The sequence below is a fragment of the Lepus europaeus genome, chromosome 9 (assembly GCF_033115175.1).
Source record: "Lepus europaeus isolate LE1 chromosome 9, mLepTim1.pri, whole genome shotgun sequence".
Taxonomy (NCBI): Eukaryota; Metazoa; Chordata; class Mammalia; order Lagomorpha; family Leporidae; genus Lepus; species Lepus europaeus.
The window spans coordinates 7,846,225-7,863,000 of NC_084835.1; the positions used below are offsets into that span (position 1 = coordinate 7,846,225).

Consider the following 16,776-nt stretch of genomic DNA (forward strand, 5'->3'; position numbering starts at 1 on the left):
GGCGGGCCTCTGCCGGGACCGTGAAGATGCTGCTTAGGACACTGGTGTCCCATAGCAGAGGGTCTGGGTTCAAGTCCCAGCTCCACTTCTGACTCCAGTTTCCTGTTCGTGCACACCCTGGGGGGCGGCAGGTGATGGCCCAAGTGCGTGGGTCCCTGTACCCACGCAGCAGCGCTGGAGTGAGCTCCTGGCTTTGGCCGGGCCCAGCCCTATCTGCTGCAGGCATTTGAAGAGCTGAACCAGTGGGTAGAAGATCTTTCTCTTTTTGCTTTTCAGATGAAATGAAAATAAATTAAAAAAAAAAAGGATATTTGCATAGAGAAAGACGCACACAGGGAGCTGCCACAGAGTCTTCAAGGAAGATTAAAGACGGGCAGTGGACCACAGTGAGCAGGTGCCCACCGGCCGACAACTCCATCTCGCGGGACCCCTGGCTCCCAGAACCACGAGACGCCCCTCTGCAGAGCGTGTGCCCGGTTTGTGGTGCCGATGCCCCCCGACCTCCCGTGGGGCTACGGCTTCATAAGCCCGTGGCCAGGGGAACACATCCTAAACTGCGAATGCGTGGAATCCCCCACCCCCGCCGAGCCTCACCGCTCAGCAGAGACGGGTTCGGGCCGCTTGGCGCTGGCCCAGGAAAGATGCAAACCCATGACCCCGGGATGCTTTCTAACTGAGGACGTGTGGGGCCTTTGCGCCGTCAGTCGTGGTGTGAAGCTGAATCCTTGTAGGCTATAGACCCTCGCCCACTTTAGGACAGGCCCAGCAATTATGCTGCTGGCCCAGAACCCAGCCCCGGGGAGCCACCTGCTGCTCCTTTTGCCGCCCTCAGGAATTCAAAGAAAAAGGAATCGACCTTGAAAACATCTCGTCTGTATCCCCCTCATCCACACCACCTGACCCTGTCCAAGCCGGGTCACTGCCCAGCCCCCAGCCTCGCAGCCTCCAGGACCTCCTGACCCTCAGCCCGCAGAGTCCTCCCCACAGGGGCGCCCCCCTGAGGCTGGCATGAGAAGCGCAGACTCCTGGGCACTGCTGTCCCGCAGCGGAGAGTGGCAGCGTCCGGCCGCAGTGCCAGGGCCTCTGCAGCTCCCGGAGTCGCCTGTGGCGTGGGCTCTGCAGGGACGGGCAGCCACCTCCTGTCACTGAAGGGCTGCTGCGGCGCCAGCACTCCCCTTCCCTGGGGTCTGGAAGCCCTCTTCTGAGCCCACGCAGGGTCAGGTGCACAGCAGTTGCTCAGAGAAGCCGGAGGCCGTGGGGCCGGGACGTGTAGGATCACGATGGCTGGCACTGGGCTGCCGCCTCAGGCTCCCTTCGTTGGGAGGGCCTCTGGTCACTGGCTCTGGCCCTCTGCTCACCGCGTACACCTGCTCCCAGCTGCCCCTGCTTGCAAACCTCTGATGACGGGGCGCTCACTCTCTCCAAGGCTGCTCGCTCCAGGGCGGACGCATCCAGTTTATTCGTACGTGACCTTTCTTCTGTGCGCCGGGCCTGGGGTCTCATCTGGAGACAGGGAACTTAGCACGGGCTCCGGCAGCACTGACCCGGGGGCGGTTCTTGTTGTCGCCCACTCGCTCGCTCCACAAACAGCCACCGAACACCTGGGGCCCAGGCACCCAGGAACCGGGGACGGCTGGGACTCAGCCTCCCCACGGGCACGGATCTGGCGGACGCGTTCTTTCCACATAAATTAGACCGCTGTTGGATTTGTGAACCATCGCTTCTCTCGCTGAAGTTATCCTAGAGATTTCTCACTGGGGAAAACAGCCAGGAGACGGCGCTTCCTGTTTCCATTAAATCGAGGCTTTTAAACGCCTGCTGCTCTTGGTGCCAGCCGTGGCCAGTGACGCCGCGGTACGAACACCGCCGGCCCCTCAGGCTCACCGTGCTCCGGTACGGGGCGCGGCAGGCGAGCTTTACCCATCAGGCCCTTGGGCGAGGCTGCGGACCCCCTGGGGCGCGGAGAGACGGACAGGCAGAGCACAAGCTCCTGCAGCGGTGGGGGCGTGGTGACGGCCGATGTGGACCGCGGGCGCTCAGCCAGGAGGTGACACAAACGCGTGGCCCGTGACATCGGCTGCCTGCGGCAGAGGGGTGGGGGCTGCTCCACTGCCAGGGCTTGTTGAGCCTTGAGGCCTGGGTTCCAGGTGCACAGATCATTCTAGAAAACCACTCCCGCCAGTCTCCTGGGCTCCCACCTGCAGGTGCTGAGTCCACAGGGCTGCGCTCTTGCTCTTTCGAGTCCGTCCCTGGCCTGGCAGTGCCAGGCAGAACATGTTCCCATTTTTCAGACGGGGAAACTGAGGCCCCCCGTGAAGGAGAGGTGGGGCTGGATGGCAGCCCGAGCCCCCTGATGGCTGTGGCCCTGAGTCACTGCCAGTCTGTCCATGCAGTCCAGCATGGGCACCGGTCATGTCCGACTCCCCTTGCTGGGCCAAGGGGAGACGGCAGCTCACCCAGGACGTGGGCGGCAGGGCGGGAAGGAGCGGCTGGGGCCTGGTGCTGGTGTGGGCTCCTGCCCGGAGCATCCAAGCCTGGGAGGCACCAACGGGCCCTGGGCTAGCCTGCCATTTCACAGGTGGGAAGACTAAGGTGGAGAGAGGGGAAGCGCTTTGCGGGTGCAGATTTGGGGCTGGGATCGAGGTCCCCTTTCCAGGGTTCCTGGGTGACCTCACCATCCACAGGCAAGGCCAGGTCAGCTGCTGCCCTCCCAGGCCCTGGCCTCAGGGAGCTGTTTCCCCTCTCTTCACCTTCCTGACCTAGAAACGCTGTGTGTATGCAAAGGCCCTGGGGCAGGGAGGCAGGCAACCTGTTCCCATCTGGATTCGCTGAGTCACATCCAGTGTTTCTTGCAGAAACAGAAAACACGGGGTCCCTGGGACCTGGCAGGGGAGGGGAGGGGAGGCGGATAGAACCTGCAGGCTGCCCCAAGGGGGACCTGGGAAGGAGGCGGGGCCAAGCCACGCCCCTTGAGCCACTGTGAAAGCTCTGTAGTGGTGACCAGCATTTCAGAGAGAACGAAACACACAGAAGAGGAGAGAAAACGCTGACCCGCAGAGGCTCAGAGAGGGTATGGAACTGGCTCAGTGCCACACAGCCTGCAATGCCCAGGTCTGCGTGATGCCTGACCTCACGCTCTGACCCCTTTCCCTGCAGCCACATGGCCACGCATGTCCCATCCCCCTGACCCCACAGCCCCCAGATGCAGACTCAGCTAAAGGAGGCTTAAGCCCTACTGTGCGCTGGCACTGCCTCGATGCTGCACAGCCCCTCCTGCCGTGTGGGGATGGGACCCTGGCCTAGCTTTCCAGCTCAGCGCCCCTGGGAACCCCAATAAGGGTGAGTGACAGCTGTGACACCAGGAGGGCACTGGTCAATCGCACAGGGACTGAGACAGCCCCAGGGGCTGGTGGGGCCGCCAAACTGTGCTCCTGATGCACTGACCCGCGACACCAGGGACTCTGGATCTGGGCCGGGGGTTTGTGACAACATGGCCTGGGTCCTCGGGTGGGAGGTCTCTAAGGCAGGCAGCCCCCAACCCGTGCTCAGAGTGCAGAGCCCCCGTGGCTGGGTGCACAGTTCAGGTGGACCCCCTTGGGGCGGCCTGTGGGTTCCATCTGCCTCCCCTCCCCTCCGCTGGCCTTGGGAGTGACAGCACCGCGGCGGGACAGTGACTTGCTCCAGGCCACCCTGCTGGCCGCACGCTGGCCCCGGCCCCTGGCGCCTACCTCGGGCCGCACGGGGTCCTCGATGCCCACCACGCAGATACAGGTGAGCTCGCTGAGGATGTCATTCTCGTTGTCCCAGTCGGGCTCGGGGCTGCTGGGGAAGTCCCTGTAGGCCACGCAGATGGTGCGCAGCCCGTCGCAGGCCATGGGCTCGATCACCTTCTTCACCATCTCGTCCCGGTCTCGGGGCCGGAAGACCCGGGGCTCGCCCGCCCCGTTCAGGATTCTACAGCACCTGGCGGGGGTGGGGGTGGGGGAAAAGGACAGGAATGAAGCCCAGCAGTGGGGGGTGGGGGGCCCCCCTGGGGGATGCCCACCCAGCCCGCCTCCCAGAATGCCGCAGGGCTGGGCACACCCAGCAGGCCCTGGGTCCCCCTGTGAGGTGGGGCCAGGCCCTTCTGTCTGCCACCAGTTGCAAGGTTTCGCAGGGAGAAAACAACTCCTGGCCAAAACGCTTTGCAAAGGGAATCCAGTAGGGACTCTGTCTGGCGATTGGAAGGGCTCTGGCGGGTGGAGGGGTGGTGGAGGGGCGGCTGATGCCCAAGAGAGCCCCCTTCAGGCCCCCTAGGGGTGACCCAGGAGCCAATGGTTTCTACAGAGCGCCCCCCCCCCCCCCGCCCCGTGAGTGTGGGGGGCGAGTTCCAATGCAGCTCCAGGGCTGAGAGGAGGGGAAACGGAGGCCCACGGAAGGGAGGTGGCTCGCTCAGTCCTCCAGGTTTCTTTCTGGAGTGGGAGTCAGAGGGCCTGGCCAGCCCAGGCCAAGGGCGGTGGACGAGGGGAGGGCCGAGTGCGGCGTGGGGAGCACACAGCTTCCCCATCGCCCTGGGGCTCAGGGAGGACGGCAGGCGCCGCGGAGAGGCTGCACTGGGGGACAGGGTGGCCTCGGCCGGGTGCCCCGCGGCCCTTACTTCTTTAGCACGATCTCGGAGGCGCCCTTGCTGTACATGCGGAAGCTGCCGTCGGGCAGCTTGATGACCGTGCTCATGGACTTGCGCACTGAGTTGAAGGTGTACACCTTGTAGAGCTTCTCCTCGGGCATCTGGCCGCGCACGGGCTCGTAGTCCTGCCGCAGGTCCAGCACGAAGCCCAGCAGGCCGCACTCCGTCTTGTTGCCCACCTGCCTGGGCAGGGCGCCCTCCTTCTCCGGGGGCTGTGGAGAGAGGCAGGGCCGGCTTGCCCCCAGCTCCACGGAGGCCCCTCTACCCCTGCTCTGCCACTGCCCCCCCACTCCGTGGTCTGTGGGGCGGGGCCGAGCCCTGAGCCCACGCCCTGCACCCCTGGGCCTCGGCATCGGGACCTAGTCCCGGCTCTGCATGAAAGCAGTTAGTAACAACAGCATTAAAAAAAAAAAGCACGAATTATTTCAAACACAGGAAAGAACGATCGTCTGACAAGCAAGCACACGCGAACAGCTCTGTGGCATCTCAGCGCCACGCCACGTTCGCTTCCAATCTCTTTTTTCCGAAGCGGCCAGCACAGATGAGCTGGCTCCCTCTCGACCTGTCTCCACCCACATTTCTTACTCCCCCCCCCCCCCCCCCGGAAGCCACCTCTACTGTGGCCAGCATCAGGCATCGTGTTAGAGCCACTGCATATGCACGTGCAACGGGAAATGAGCGAGAGACCCCGCAGCCCTGTCCTCCACCCCCCCCCCCCACTGCTGGCCTCAGCTTTGCACGTGTTGTGAGTGGACAACTGTGTGTGCACATGCGTGTGCATGTAGCATTGCGACGGCATCGCTTGTGGACGCTTGTGGCTGTGGCTGTGATCACGGGGTCCCATGCTACCACTTTTTTTTTTTTTAATTGACAGGCAGAGTGGACAGTGAGAGAGAGACAGAGAGAAAGGTCTTCCTTTGCCGTTGGTTCACCCTCCAATGGCCACTGCGGCTGGTGTATCGCGCTGATCCAAAGGCAGGAGCCAGGTGTTTCTCCTGGTCTCCCATGCGGGTGCAGGGCCCAAGCACTTGGGCCATCCTCCACTGCACTCCCGGGCCACAGCAGAGAGCTGGACTGGAAGAGGGGCAACCGGGACAGAATCCGGTGCCCCAACCGGGACTAGAACCCGGTGTGCCTAGGTTAGCCTATTGAGCTGCGGCGCCAGCCTCCCACGCTACTTTTACAGCCACAGCCGCCTTCTTTCCAACCCCCCCCCTGCCCTGGCAACCCTAAGCTCTTCTGCACTGCCTGCCGTCACCACCTGAAGTGTGTACACGCATGGAGGCCGAGGCTGCCGCTCTGGGGGACTGGCTCGTCAGCCCCTGGGGTCCCAGCAGGCTGCTGTGTGTGCTGCAATCTGTCCTTTTTGCTGGCCGAGTGGTGCTCCGTGGGGCGGATGGACTGGCCCTTGTGATTGAGTCAAATGGAGCTGTAAGTCTGTACGGTCTCCCGAGACAGAGCTGTTGGGTCCCACTGCTCTGGGGGTTCCCAGGCCCAGCCCGGAGCCCGGCTCACAGCCTGGTTCCCTCACTGCTTGCTGAGTGGCTGCAGGCAGCCTAGTCAGGTGGCGGAGGCACAGGGTAACAGGTAAGGACGCGACGGCACTGGGATGGGCCTGGCAGGTGGCCGAGGACACCATCTTCCCCGTGCACCCTCCCACGCGAGAACACAGCCACTCCTGCCTCTTGAAACCAGCATGTGGGGACAGGTGCTTGGTGGGGCACTTAAGTCCCTGTTGAGAACACCCACATCCGGTGTCGGAGGGCTGGGGTTCGAGTCCTGCCTCCTCTCCCCATTTCCGCCTCCTGCTAACACCCCCCTGGGAGGCAGCAGGTGATGGCTTGGGTACTCGGGGCCCTGTTCCCATGTGGGAGACCCCAACTTCTGGTTCTGGCTCCAGCCCTCCCAGCTCTTGCATGCATTTGAGGGGCGACCAAGTGCATGGGAGGACGATTGGGGAAGACACCGGCGAGGTCACTGTGCAGGGACAGGCTGGGCCGTGTCAGCAGCCCTGGCCTGCTGCCCTGATGCCTGTGGGCACAGAGTCTGTGGTGCACACACCCGGGACAGGCGGGGGAGCACAGGAAGGGGAGGGCCTGGCCTGAGCCTCCCCACCTACGGCCAGGGCAGGCCCGGCAGGTGATGCGTGGCTGAGGGAAAGGCCTGCCCTTCCCCTGAAGTGGACCCAGAGAGGGCTGGGGGATCAGGAGGCTCTGCAGGCCCCTCAGCAGGCGGCCCAGGGGCTCGGGGGACGGGGGCTCCGGACACGTCCCAGCTCCCAGGTCTGACCTGTCTCGGGGTCACACACATGCCCGGGGAAGGCTCCTCGCTCAGGCACGGATGGGGTTTCACTGGAAGCCCAGGGTCTGTGATGCAGCTTCCTCTGTCTGCTCTTTGGAAAAAATATTCCTTTTTTTTTTTTTTTTTTTAAGATTTACTTGTTTATTTGAAAGGCAAAGTGGGCACTATGGCCAGGGCTGGGCTGGGCCAAAGCCAGGAGCCCGGAACTCCATCCCAAGCACTTGAGCCACCTTCTGCTGCACTGTCAGGTGGTTAGCACGGAGCCGGATCGGAAGCGGAGCAGCCGGGTCTTGAACCGACACTCGGATATGGGATGCTGATGTCACAAGCTCACCCTCTGTGCCATGGCACGGGCCACGGGGAGCATAAACACTAAGCGCTCCCGTGGCCTCTGCTGTCGCCCTGTCTGCCTGTCATCTATCCATCGTCTGCCTATCACCATCACCTGCCTATCTATTACCTATCTACTGACCGTCCACCAGCCACCCATCCATCCGAGAATGTTTCCCAAAGCTCATGGAAAATGGAGTGTGCAGAGACTCATTTTGGTGCGTCAGGGAGAAGCAACGAGCCACCTCGAGGCGCACGGAGCTCCCCTGGCTGGGGCTCTCGGCAGAGACAGGTGCACACCAAAACAGGCATCGCCGAGAACTTTCCGGAACACCCTCGCGGACACAGCGTTACCATTTGATAATGAACTTTCCGGTGATTTCTAGAGTTTTATGCATTTTCCACAACAGTCCCCCCCCCCCAATGGAGGAAAACGACTCAGAGGACTTAAATAAAAACGCCTAATTACTTATTTGCCCGAGAGAGCTGAGCAGTCAAGCCTGCAGAACGCGTGGCGTTTTATTACCCTCTGTGAAATATTTTAATTTTCCTCTAAAAGGATTCCAAACAACTCGTGGTTGCAAATGGCAGAGCTGCCTCCTCCGTAATTCAATTTGTTCCCATGAACTTGAGCTCTGAAGTCGCCCACACGCGTTACCAAGGAGCAGGCACCCTCCCCTCCTCTCTTTGTGCTTTTTTCATCCTGACAAACCCAGAGGCTTTGCTCTTGCTGTAGATTTTCCAAGAGCCTTTTAGTCTCCAGGGCTGCGGCTCTGTAAGGGATTTAAGGCGCTGGCGGCTGTTCCCGATGTGAGGGGCGGGACGTGGGCCCAGGCGGGGAAGTGACCTGCTTCTGGCCACTGGCGGGAGGTCAGGCCTGGGCGGCCTGGACCGCCCCGACTCCGGCGTCCGCCGCACGCTCCCCTGTGTGGTGTTAAGCACCCAGGGCTGCTGGGTGCAGCCATGGGCGTCACTTGATGAGGACAATTCATGCTGCTGTTCTGAGAGGCAGGGGTGTGGGTGGAGCCACGAGCAAAACAGCCAAATGGGGTGACTTCAGGAGCTACAAGTTACCAAGGACTCCTGCAAAAGGGGATTTCAAAGCCAGCACCAGCTCCCACCATTTGGAAGGCTGCTTTTTACAGGAAACAAAGTAGCACAAGCCGGCAAGGCTGGAGAGAAGCCACAGCCCAAACCTGCGCTCTGGGGAGGCTACACTCTGGGCGGGAATGCAGCATGGAGCGCAGCCCGGCAGCTCCTCCGAAATGAAGGCGGTATGACCTGAGCTATCTGCCAGGCTCAATTCTGGACACACCGAAAATAACTGAAAACAGGCACTCGGGGGGTTTGTGTACCCACGCTCACAGCAGCACTGTGCACAAGCACCCACCACTTGGATACATGGTGAACCAAATGCAGCCTGTGCACACGGCCCTGACCCAGGGACGCAGGCACCAACTCTGAGGACACCGCGCTAGGTGAGACACGCCAGTCACCAGACGACAAGTGCTGGCTGCCAGCCCTGAGATGAGGCCCCAGTGGACCGGAAGTCACAGAAATAGGAATCAGAACCAGGCTGCCAGGGCCTGCAGGGAGTGGGCGTGGGGAGTTGATGAGGAGTGGTCTCGGGGTCTCAGTCTTGCAAAGACTGTTGTAAAGACCAACGGTGGCGATGGGTGCACGTGTGAGCGTATGAACGTGACCAGGGTGCAGCCTTGAGAGTGGCCCAAGTGGCAGAGTTTTTATAAAAAGACTTATGCTTATTTACTTGAAAGGAGAGTGACAGAGGGAGAGAAGGAGAGAGGGAGAGAGAGGGAGAGAGGGAGAGAGGGAGAGGGAGAAGGAGAGGGAGAAGGAGAGAGAAGGGGAGGGAGAGGGAGAGGGAGGGAAGGAGAGAAGGAGAGAAGGAGGGAGGGAGGGAGGGAGAGAGGGAGAGAGAGAGAGAAGGGGAGGGAGAGGGAGAGGGAGAGAGAGGGAGAGGGAGAGAAGGAGAGAAGGAGGGAGGGAGAAGGGGAGGGAGAGGGAGAGGGAGAGAGGGAGAGAAGGAGAGAAGGAGGGAGGGAGGGAGGGAGAGAGGGAGAGAGAGAGAGAAGGGGAGGGAGAGGGAGAGGGAGAGGGAGAGAGAGAGGGAGAGGGAGAGAAGGAGAGAAGGAGAGAAGGAGGGAGGGAGGGAGGGAGGGAGAGAGAGAGAGAGAGGGAGAGAGGGAGAGGGAGAGGGAGAGGGAGAGAGGGAGAGAAGGAGAGAAGGAGGGAGGGAGGGAGGGAGAGAGGGAGAGAGAGAGAGAAGGGGAGGGAGAGGGAGAGGGAGAGGAAGAGGGAGAGGGAGAGAAGGAGAGAAGGAGGGAGGGAGGGAGGGAGGGAGGGAGGGAGGGAGAGAGAGAGAGAGAGAGGGAGAGAGGGAGAGGGAGAGGGAGAGAGGGAGAGAAGGAGAGAAGGAGGGAGGGAGGGAGGGAGAGAGGGAGAGAGAGAGAGAAGGGGAGGGAGAGGGAGAGGGAGAGGGAGAGGAAGAGGGAGAGGGAGAGAAGGAGAGAAGGAGGGAGGGAGGGAGGGAGGGAGGGAGAGAGAGAGAGAGAGAGAGAGAGAGAATCTTGCACTGCCAGGAGCCTGGCACTCCATCTGGGTCTCCCACGTGAGTGCAGGGGCCCAAGCACTTGGGCCACCTTGCAGTACTTTCCCAGGCACAGTAGCAGGGAGCTGGATCAGAAGTGGAGCAGCCAGGGACTTACAATGGCGCTGTGATGTGGGAAGCAGGTGTTGCGGGCAGAGGCTGACCCGCTGTGCTACAACGCTGCCCCTGTGACCGATTTTATGCTACCTGCATTTTCCCACAATTTTAAACAAGACCCCTAACAGGCCCCACTGCAGGGCGAGCTGAGGTAGGAGCAATGGATGACTTTTCTAAGAGGGCCTCAAGGAGCGACCCAGCCCCACCCTCTGTGGGGCCATTTGTTCAAAGGTGCTCTGTGCTCTTGCCTGCCCAGGCTCTGGGCCACAGGGCTGTCACTGTTCCTGTCCTACAGGGGCGCACGGCAGGGCCTGGAGGGGCGGAGCGCCTCTGGCAGGCAGGGCCAGAACCTACCCAGCAGCCCCAGCCTCTGGTCACTAACATGGTCACTAGGGTTGGAGCCCAGGAGGGCAGGGCTGCCAGCCCACCTCCACACTCCAGGACCAGCACAGGGGCGGGGGGGCCCCAGCGAGGAGGGAATTTTGGCCGAATTTGGCCCTCCAGGATTTTCACCTATGGGCCTCCTGCCCGGGGTCTGGCAGGCCTCAGCTCCCCTGCAGCCACTGTCTCTTCCCTAAAGACCAGGCGCCGGCAGTGCTGTGTATGCTGAGCTGGACACGGGAGCCCCAGCAACAACCCCCACCCTGTGCACTGCGCACCTGCACTGCGCATGTGCGTGTTCCACTGTGTGTGGCGTCGTGTGGGTGCAGGGTGCATGGTGTGTGGGTCCCTGTGTTGAGCGTGTTATGGACTGTGGTGTTTGTGTGTGCTGTGTGTGCATGGGTGAGTGCAGCAGCATGGGAACTGACAGCTCATTAAAAAAGCAGTTCCCCAGTTCCATTTGCTTTAAACTATTGGCCTAGAGATGGTATTTGCAAACAAAACAAAACAAAAAAACAAAACCCATAAAGTCCCCAAACCAAACCATGCTGGGTTTACCTCCAGGGTCCCTGCCCTGCTGCTCCTTCACGCCCTGCACAACCCCTCCAGAACCTGCCACGCCTCGGCCCCCCCGAGCCCCTTGGAGCCCAGCTCAGCACCACTCATGGCACTTGGGGGCTCACCTGAGCACCAGGCTGAGCCCTGGGTCTGGAGCCAGATGTGAGCTGGGGGCCGTCTCTGCTCCCCTTTCTCCCATCCAGCCTCCTGCCCATGAGCCCTGGACCCGAGGTTTCTGGGGCACACGATGAGGCAGGGCCCCTGCCTCGAGGGGTGGCTAGGACTACGTGGGACAGGCGGCCCCATGGCCATATGTGCCGAGGACGGGGTGGGCCGAGGGCCGGGCTCCTGTTTAACGCCCTCACTCTAGATCCACTCTGGGAGCTTGGTCTTCCTCCAAGCGGCTCATGTTTCCAGAAACATGCCATCAACTGTTCACCGACCCAGCTCAGCCGGTGCCCGTCCTCGGTTTAATAATTCAGATGTCAACCGCAGTGTCAACCTGCTTAAAAAGAGGCCTCACCAATTCCCAAACTGAGGGCTGCCTGGCTGGTTTCTGAGGGCAGAGGAAGACGCAGGCAGCCGAGGAGGATATTGGTGGAGGCAGCTCAGGGCCTCCCCAGCCCGAGGAAGGCGTCTTTCCTCTCACAGCTCAGCCTCGGCTCGTGGACGTGCAGGGCGGCAGGCGGCACCGAGCAGCGTCCAGCCAAGGCCCTGACGTTCAGGGTCGGAGGCCCAGGGCCCCGGGGTGTGCCGAGATTCCAGAGCTATTTCTGACTAACAGACGATTCAGGCAGCTCCCCAACGATCAGAGAGACAGGTGCACGGGAAAAGGCTCCAGCCATTCTCAGAGGGGCTGGGGCTGGATCCCTGGCCTGCGTCTGGCGTCTGGGGGTCTTCTGAGCCCTGTAAGGACTGAGCCCAAGCGGGGCCTTCGGCTGCCATGGCGCCTCCCACGGCGTCCAGGCTGCACCTCTCGGCAAGCTGGCCCTGCAGAGTCGCCCAGGCCACAGCCCACCCTCACCTAGTGCCTCCCGGGCTGGGCGATGCCTCCCTCACCCAGGGCGTCACTCGAGACAGCACCCTTCCGATTTCCCAGCCTCAGCATAAACCAGGGTGGCCAGACTGCAGGGTCTCCAAAGTCTTGGGATCCACATGGATGGCGCCCACACAGCCGACCCTTGCAAACACTCATCTAGCGGTTTTTTTTTTTTTTTCCCCAAAGAGAACAAAAGGCATGCGCTAATCCGAAGTCTCTGGACAACGCAGCCTGGATGACTGAGGGCAGCTCAGCCAGGTGCAGGTGCCGAGACAGTACAGGTTGTGGTTACAGGAGGGCATCTGGACCAACCCCCACCTCCTGCTGCCGTGAGAGCAGGCAAGCAGAAGGCGGGGAGGGCACCAGTCCTATCTGGAGACTCCTATCAATTCATATTCACCCAAACATGCACCCTCATCCTCATCCATCCACACACCCATCCCCCCATCCATCCATCCCACCCTATCCATCCCATCCCACCCTATCCATCCACCCATCCCACCCTATCCATCCACCCATCCATCCATCCCAACCCACCCACCCACTCATCCATCCTACCCTATCCATCTATCCCATCCCATCCACCCATCCCAACCCACCCACCCATCCATCCACCCATCCATCCCACCCCATCCATCCATCCCACCCACCACACACCGCCCCCCCATCCCTCTCTCCCGCCTCCTCCAGATGCCACAGCTCATTGGTTACACACCTGTCCATTTATTCACAGTCATTTCACTCTCCCCACCCAACCACCTCCAACTCATTTCATCCTCACAATAAACCCATTCTTTCCCCTAGGAAACTCGGGCAGAGAGGCTGAGAAACGGACTGGAACCGAGTGTGCCTGGTTCCGGAACGAGTTGCAGCCACGGCCCAGTCCCGAGGCCTCCGGGCATCTGCAGGGGGCTCTGCCCCACTGCGGGACCTCGGGCAAGACCTTGTCCTCTCCACCACTCTGCTACTGCAAGCTCTGCACAGCCGCGACAGGAACCTCCTCCCAGCGCGATTCCACGGCTCAGGCACGCTCTGGCCACACGGAGCGCCGACCACGGGCCTCTGCTGAGCACCGATCCCTCGCCAACTCCCAGCGTCCTCACCACAAACCTGTGATCTCCCTCAGGAGACTCAGGCAGGGACAGACACTGAGAGGCGGGCTCAGCCCAGACCAGCCTGCCCTGAAGTTTCAGCCGCTGCCCGGTCCTACCAGGGGCTCTGCCGTCCCCTCCTTCCAGAACCGTGTGGCCAGGACATTGTCAGGGAAGACCCAGAAAGTGAGCCACAGATGTCCCAGGATGCAAGGGCTCAAGGCACAGAAGGGGACCCTGGTGCCCAGAGGGATTACCCAGCAAGGGCCCCCCAGCCACTGTGTCTGCACCCCCTTGCACGTGGACTGCAGAACCGCTGTGATAGCTGGGGACAAGATGCCGGCTCTGGAGCTGTCACTCGGCCTGACACCTCTCTGGGCGTGGTCATCTCTGTGGCAGACCCTGAGAGCCCCACCTCCCACAGGGCTGCAAGTGCATGGGTGTCCCCGTGGCCTGCAGCCTGCTCTGGGAGCCGCCCCACTCCCTTCTCTGCCTGGCCCGTGGGATGGACATCATCCACAGGGGCTCCCTTATCCTAGGAAGGCTTGGGGAACAGAACAAAGCACTGCTGATCGCAGTTTTAGGGCAAGAAGACAAAACGGCCATCATTCCCGGCATCACCCCAGGGGCCTCTGACCTACTTGCCCCCATGGCGATCTGGACCCCCTCAGCCTATGGCTCCAGGGGCCACGGGGGGTGGGCACAGCCGTCGCTGCCCCCTCCCGCCACCAGCCCCTGGCTCTCCTTGCTGACTCACGGTCTCCTCAAAAAGGCCACGGGCGGCTCCCACCCACCCAGCCTGGCGGTGAAGGCTGCAGCTGGTGTGGGGGCAGGGCTGGGCATGCGTGGAAGGGGAACGCCCACACGCACGACGTCCAGTTGGATGGGCTCCAGGCACGTGAGGGAGCGTGGACTGTTGGTGGAAATGCCGCATGTCCCCCCCCTCCCTGAGACCACGCACCTCGCAAGCTTCCACCCAGGTCACAGCGGCTCGTACTTAACTCCACCAATCAGGGCCGGCTTCCAGACCCGCGCCGCCCGGCGGGACGGGCAAGACCACGGAGAGCCAGTTCAGAGCTGGGCCTCAGGAGACCTTGCACGCTTCTGCTCACTCCCAGAGCCCCGACGCTATGCAGCAAACAAGCCCGGGGTGCCGGCTGGCGGAGGTGAGGCGACCACACGGGGCAGGGCGGAGCCAGCCCAGCTCGGGGCGCGCTAGGTCAGCCCGCAGCCCGGCCACTGCAGGGACAGAGGAACTGACCAGCTGATCCACCCGCCCAGGACTGTGAGCTGTCACACCCTGTTGTCTGGGGAAGTTTGCGACAGGCCCAGCTGGGTCTTTCTTCTTGAGTATTTTCCATCCCGCGGTTGGCTGCATTAGAAGTCGCAGAACCTGTGGACACTGTGGGGCTGGCTGCCCGGCGTGGTCCTGAGCCCCCTACCTCGGCATGCGGCAGAAGCTGACCAGGAAAAAGCCGTGGGCAGGATTGAAAAGCGTGACTCGTGTCCCACCTTCTCCTCCTCATATTCTAACACCGCTAACTGGACGCCAAGGCAAAGCAAACGACCCGCAGAGGTCAGGGCGCCCCCACAGGGTGCCGAGACGCCAACCACGCAGCTCGGCTGCCCAGACCTCACGCAGGAATCCACGGGCGGGCTCTGGCCGGTGTGCGCTCACTCACCAGGATCTTGGTGGTGTAGGCGCTGTTGATGGCGATGGCGTTGACCAGCAGCTCCATGGTCTTGGCGTTGATGGAGCTGGGGTCAGGGACCTCCTTGTAGTGGACGTCGCCGACGTAGGCCTGCACCACCGTCATGCGGTTGGTGGTCAGTGTGCCCGTCTTGTCCGAGCAGATGGCTGTGGCGTTGCCCATGGTCTCGCAGGCGTCCAGGTGGCGCACCAGGTTATTGTCCTTCATCATTTTCTAGAGGAAGGGGTGGGTGAGAAGGTGACAGTGAGGAGAGCTCCCAGCACTGCCTGGCTCCGGGGGACACACAGTGGGGGGGAGAGCCCCCAGCACTGCCTGGGCTCCAGGGGACAGCATGTAGGGGAGAGCCCCCAGCACTGTCCGGGCTCCAGGGGACAACGTTTGGGGAGAGCCCCCAGTGCTGCCCGGGCTCTGGGGGGACACACAGTGTGGGGGAAAGCCCCAGTGCTGCCCAGGCTCCAGGGGACAGCATGTAGGGGAGAGCCCCCAGTGCTGCCTGGCACCAGGGTACAGTGTGTAGGGGAGAGCCCCCAGCACTATCCGGGCTCCAGGGGACAGTGCGTAGGGGAGAGCCCCCAGTGCTGCCTGACTCCAGGGGACAGTGTGTAGGGGAGAGCCCCCAGTGCTGCCTGGGCTCTGGGGGGACACACAGTATGGGGGAAAGCCCCAGTGCTGCCTGGCTCCAGGGGACAGTGTGTAGGGGAGAGCCCCCAGCATCCCTCTGCTTCCCGCACACGCTCAGTGCCTTGTTTGCTGCAGCATCTTACACTCTGGCTTCTATTATGCATGAGGCTCCTTGCTTCTCTTTGTAGAACCTTTTTAAAAAAATTTATTTATTTATTTTGAAAGGTAGAGTTAGAGAGAGAGAGAGAGGGAAAGAGAGAGGGAGAGAGATCTCCACTCTCCAGATGGCTGCCACAGACAAGGCCGGGCCAGGCTGAAGCCAGGAGCTTCTTCCGGGTCTCCCACATGGGTGGCAGGAGCCCAAGCACCTGGAGCATCCTGTGCTGCTTCACAGGGAGCCGGATCAGAAGTGGAGCAGCCGGGACTTGAACCAGCGTCACATGGGTTGCAGGCGGCAGCTTAACCTGCGGCGCCACAGCACCGGCGCCTGTTGAAGCTTCTGAAATGCTTGATTTGTTGAATTTACTAACTGGCGCCACAGAAGCGATCTACTACACAGGGGCGGGGCAGCGCCCTGAGGCGGGGCCTCTCTGAGCGTCTCCAAACTTCTCTTCCACCCTAGCGTAAGGAACGGTTCCGTATCCGGTTCTGAACTCTTCCCGAGAGTCTCAGCTCTGGGAATGAGCAAAATACCAAGGCTCTCGTCTCTGCGGGAGAGAACTACAGGCTGGCACTGACTTTATTCACAGCTGCAGACTTGATTCTTTCTTCAGTCACACACGTTATAGACCCTTCGTGCCTCAACTTCCTTCAGGGTTTGTCATAAAATGGAATCTTCTCTGCATGAGCTGACGACCCTCCTCTCCACATCTCCCCCTCCAGCCCAGCCCCACGTTCCCGGGTTCCTGTGGGTGCTCCGCACCCATGCAGACAAGGACCCTGCCTTCGTCCCGTGGACCCCGACACAGGCGCCGCCCCCCGTCGAGGGAGGGGGGAAGCGCCAGAGGCTCAGGTGTTCTGCTTTGTGCTGTGGCTAGCGTTTCCTTTGTGACTGTTCTTTGTAACTCTTGATAGCAAGGCTTTTTTAAAATTAATTAATTAGAGAAGCAGAGGGACACAGAGATCGATGGGGTGGGGGTGGGGATGGGGGACGGAGATCTCCCATCTGCCGGTTCACTCCCCAAACGCCTGCAGCAGCCAGGGGACCAGAGCAGGAGCTGGGAACTCAGACCAGGGCTCCCACGTGGGTGGCAGGGGCCCCCCGCACTCGAGCCACCACCACTGCACTGACAAAGCTGGATTGGGGATGGAGCCCGAAGCTGAAGCCAGGTGCTCCAACTGGGATGTGGGGG

The 16,776-nt window shown here is 61.6% G+C and overlaps 1 protein-coding gene across 2 annotated transcripts in view; it reads right to left on the minus strand.

Annotated features, from left to right (window-relative positions):
• Window positions 1-16,776, minus strand: part of ATP2B2 (ATPase plasma membrane Ca2+ transporting 2) — a 142,723-nt gene that overhangs the window by 19,350 nt on the left and 106,597 nt on the right. For both annotated transcript variants that reach the window (XM_062200453.1, XM_062200452.1), the window contains exons 12-14: window positions 14,774-15,016; window positions 4,637-4,878; window positions 3,729-3,963 (exon numbers count right to left, since the gene is read on the minus strand). In XM_062200453.1, coding sequence (XP_062056437.1) covers window positions 3,729-3,963; window positions 4,637-4,878; window positions 14,774-15,016 — 720 coding nt within the window. The remainder of the gene's footprint in view (window positions 1-3,728; window positions 3,964-4,636; window positions 4,879-14,773; window positions 15,017-16,776) is intronic.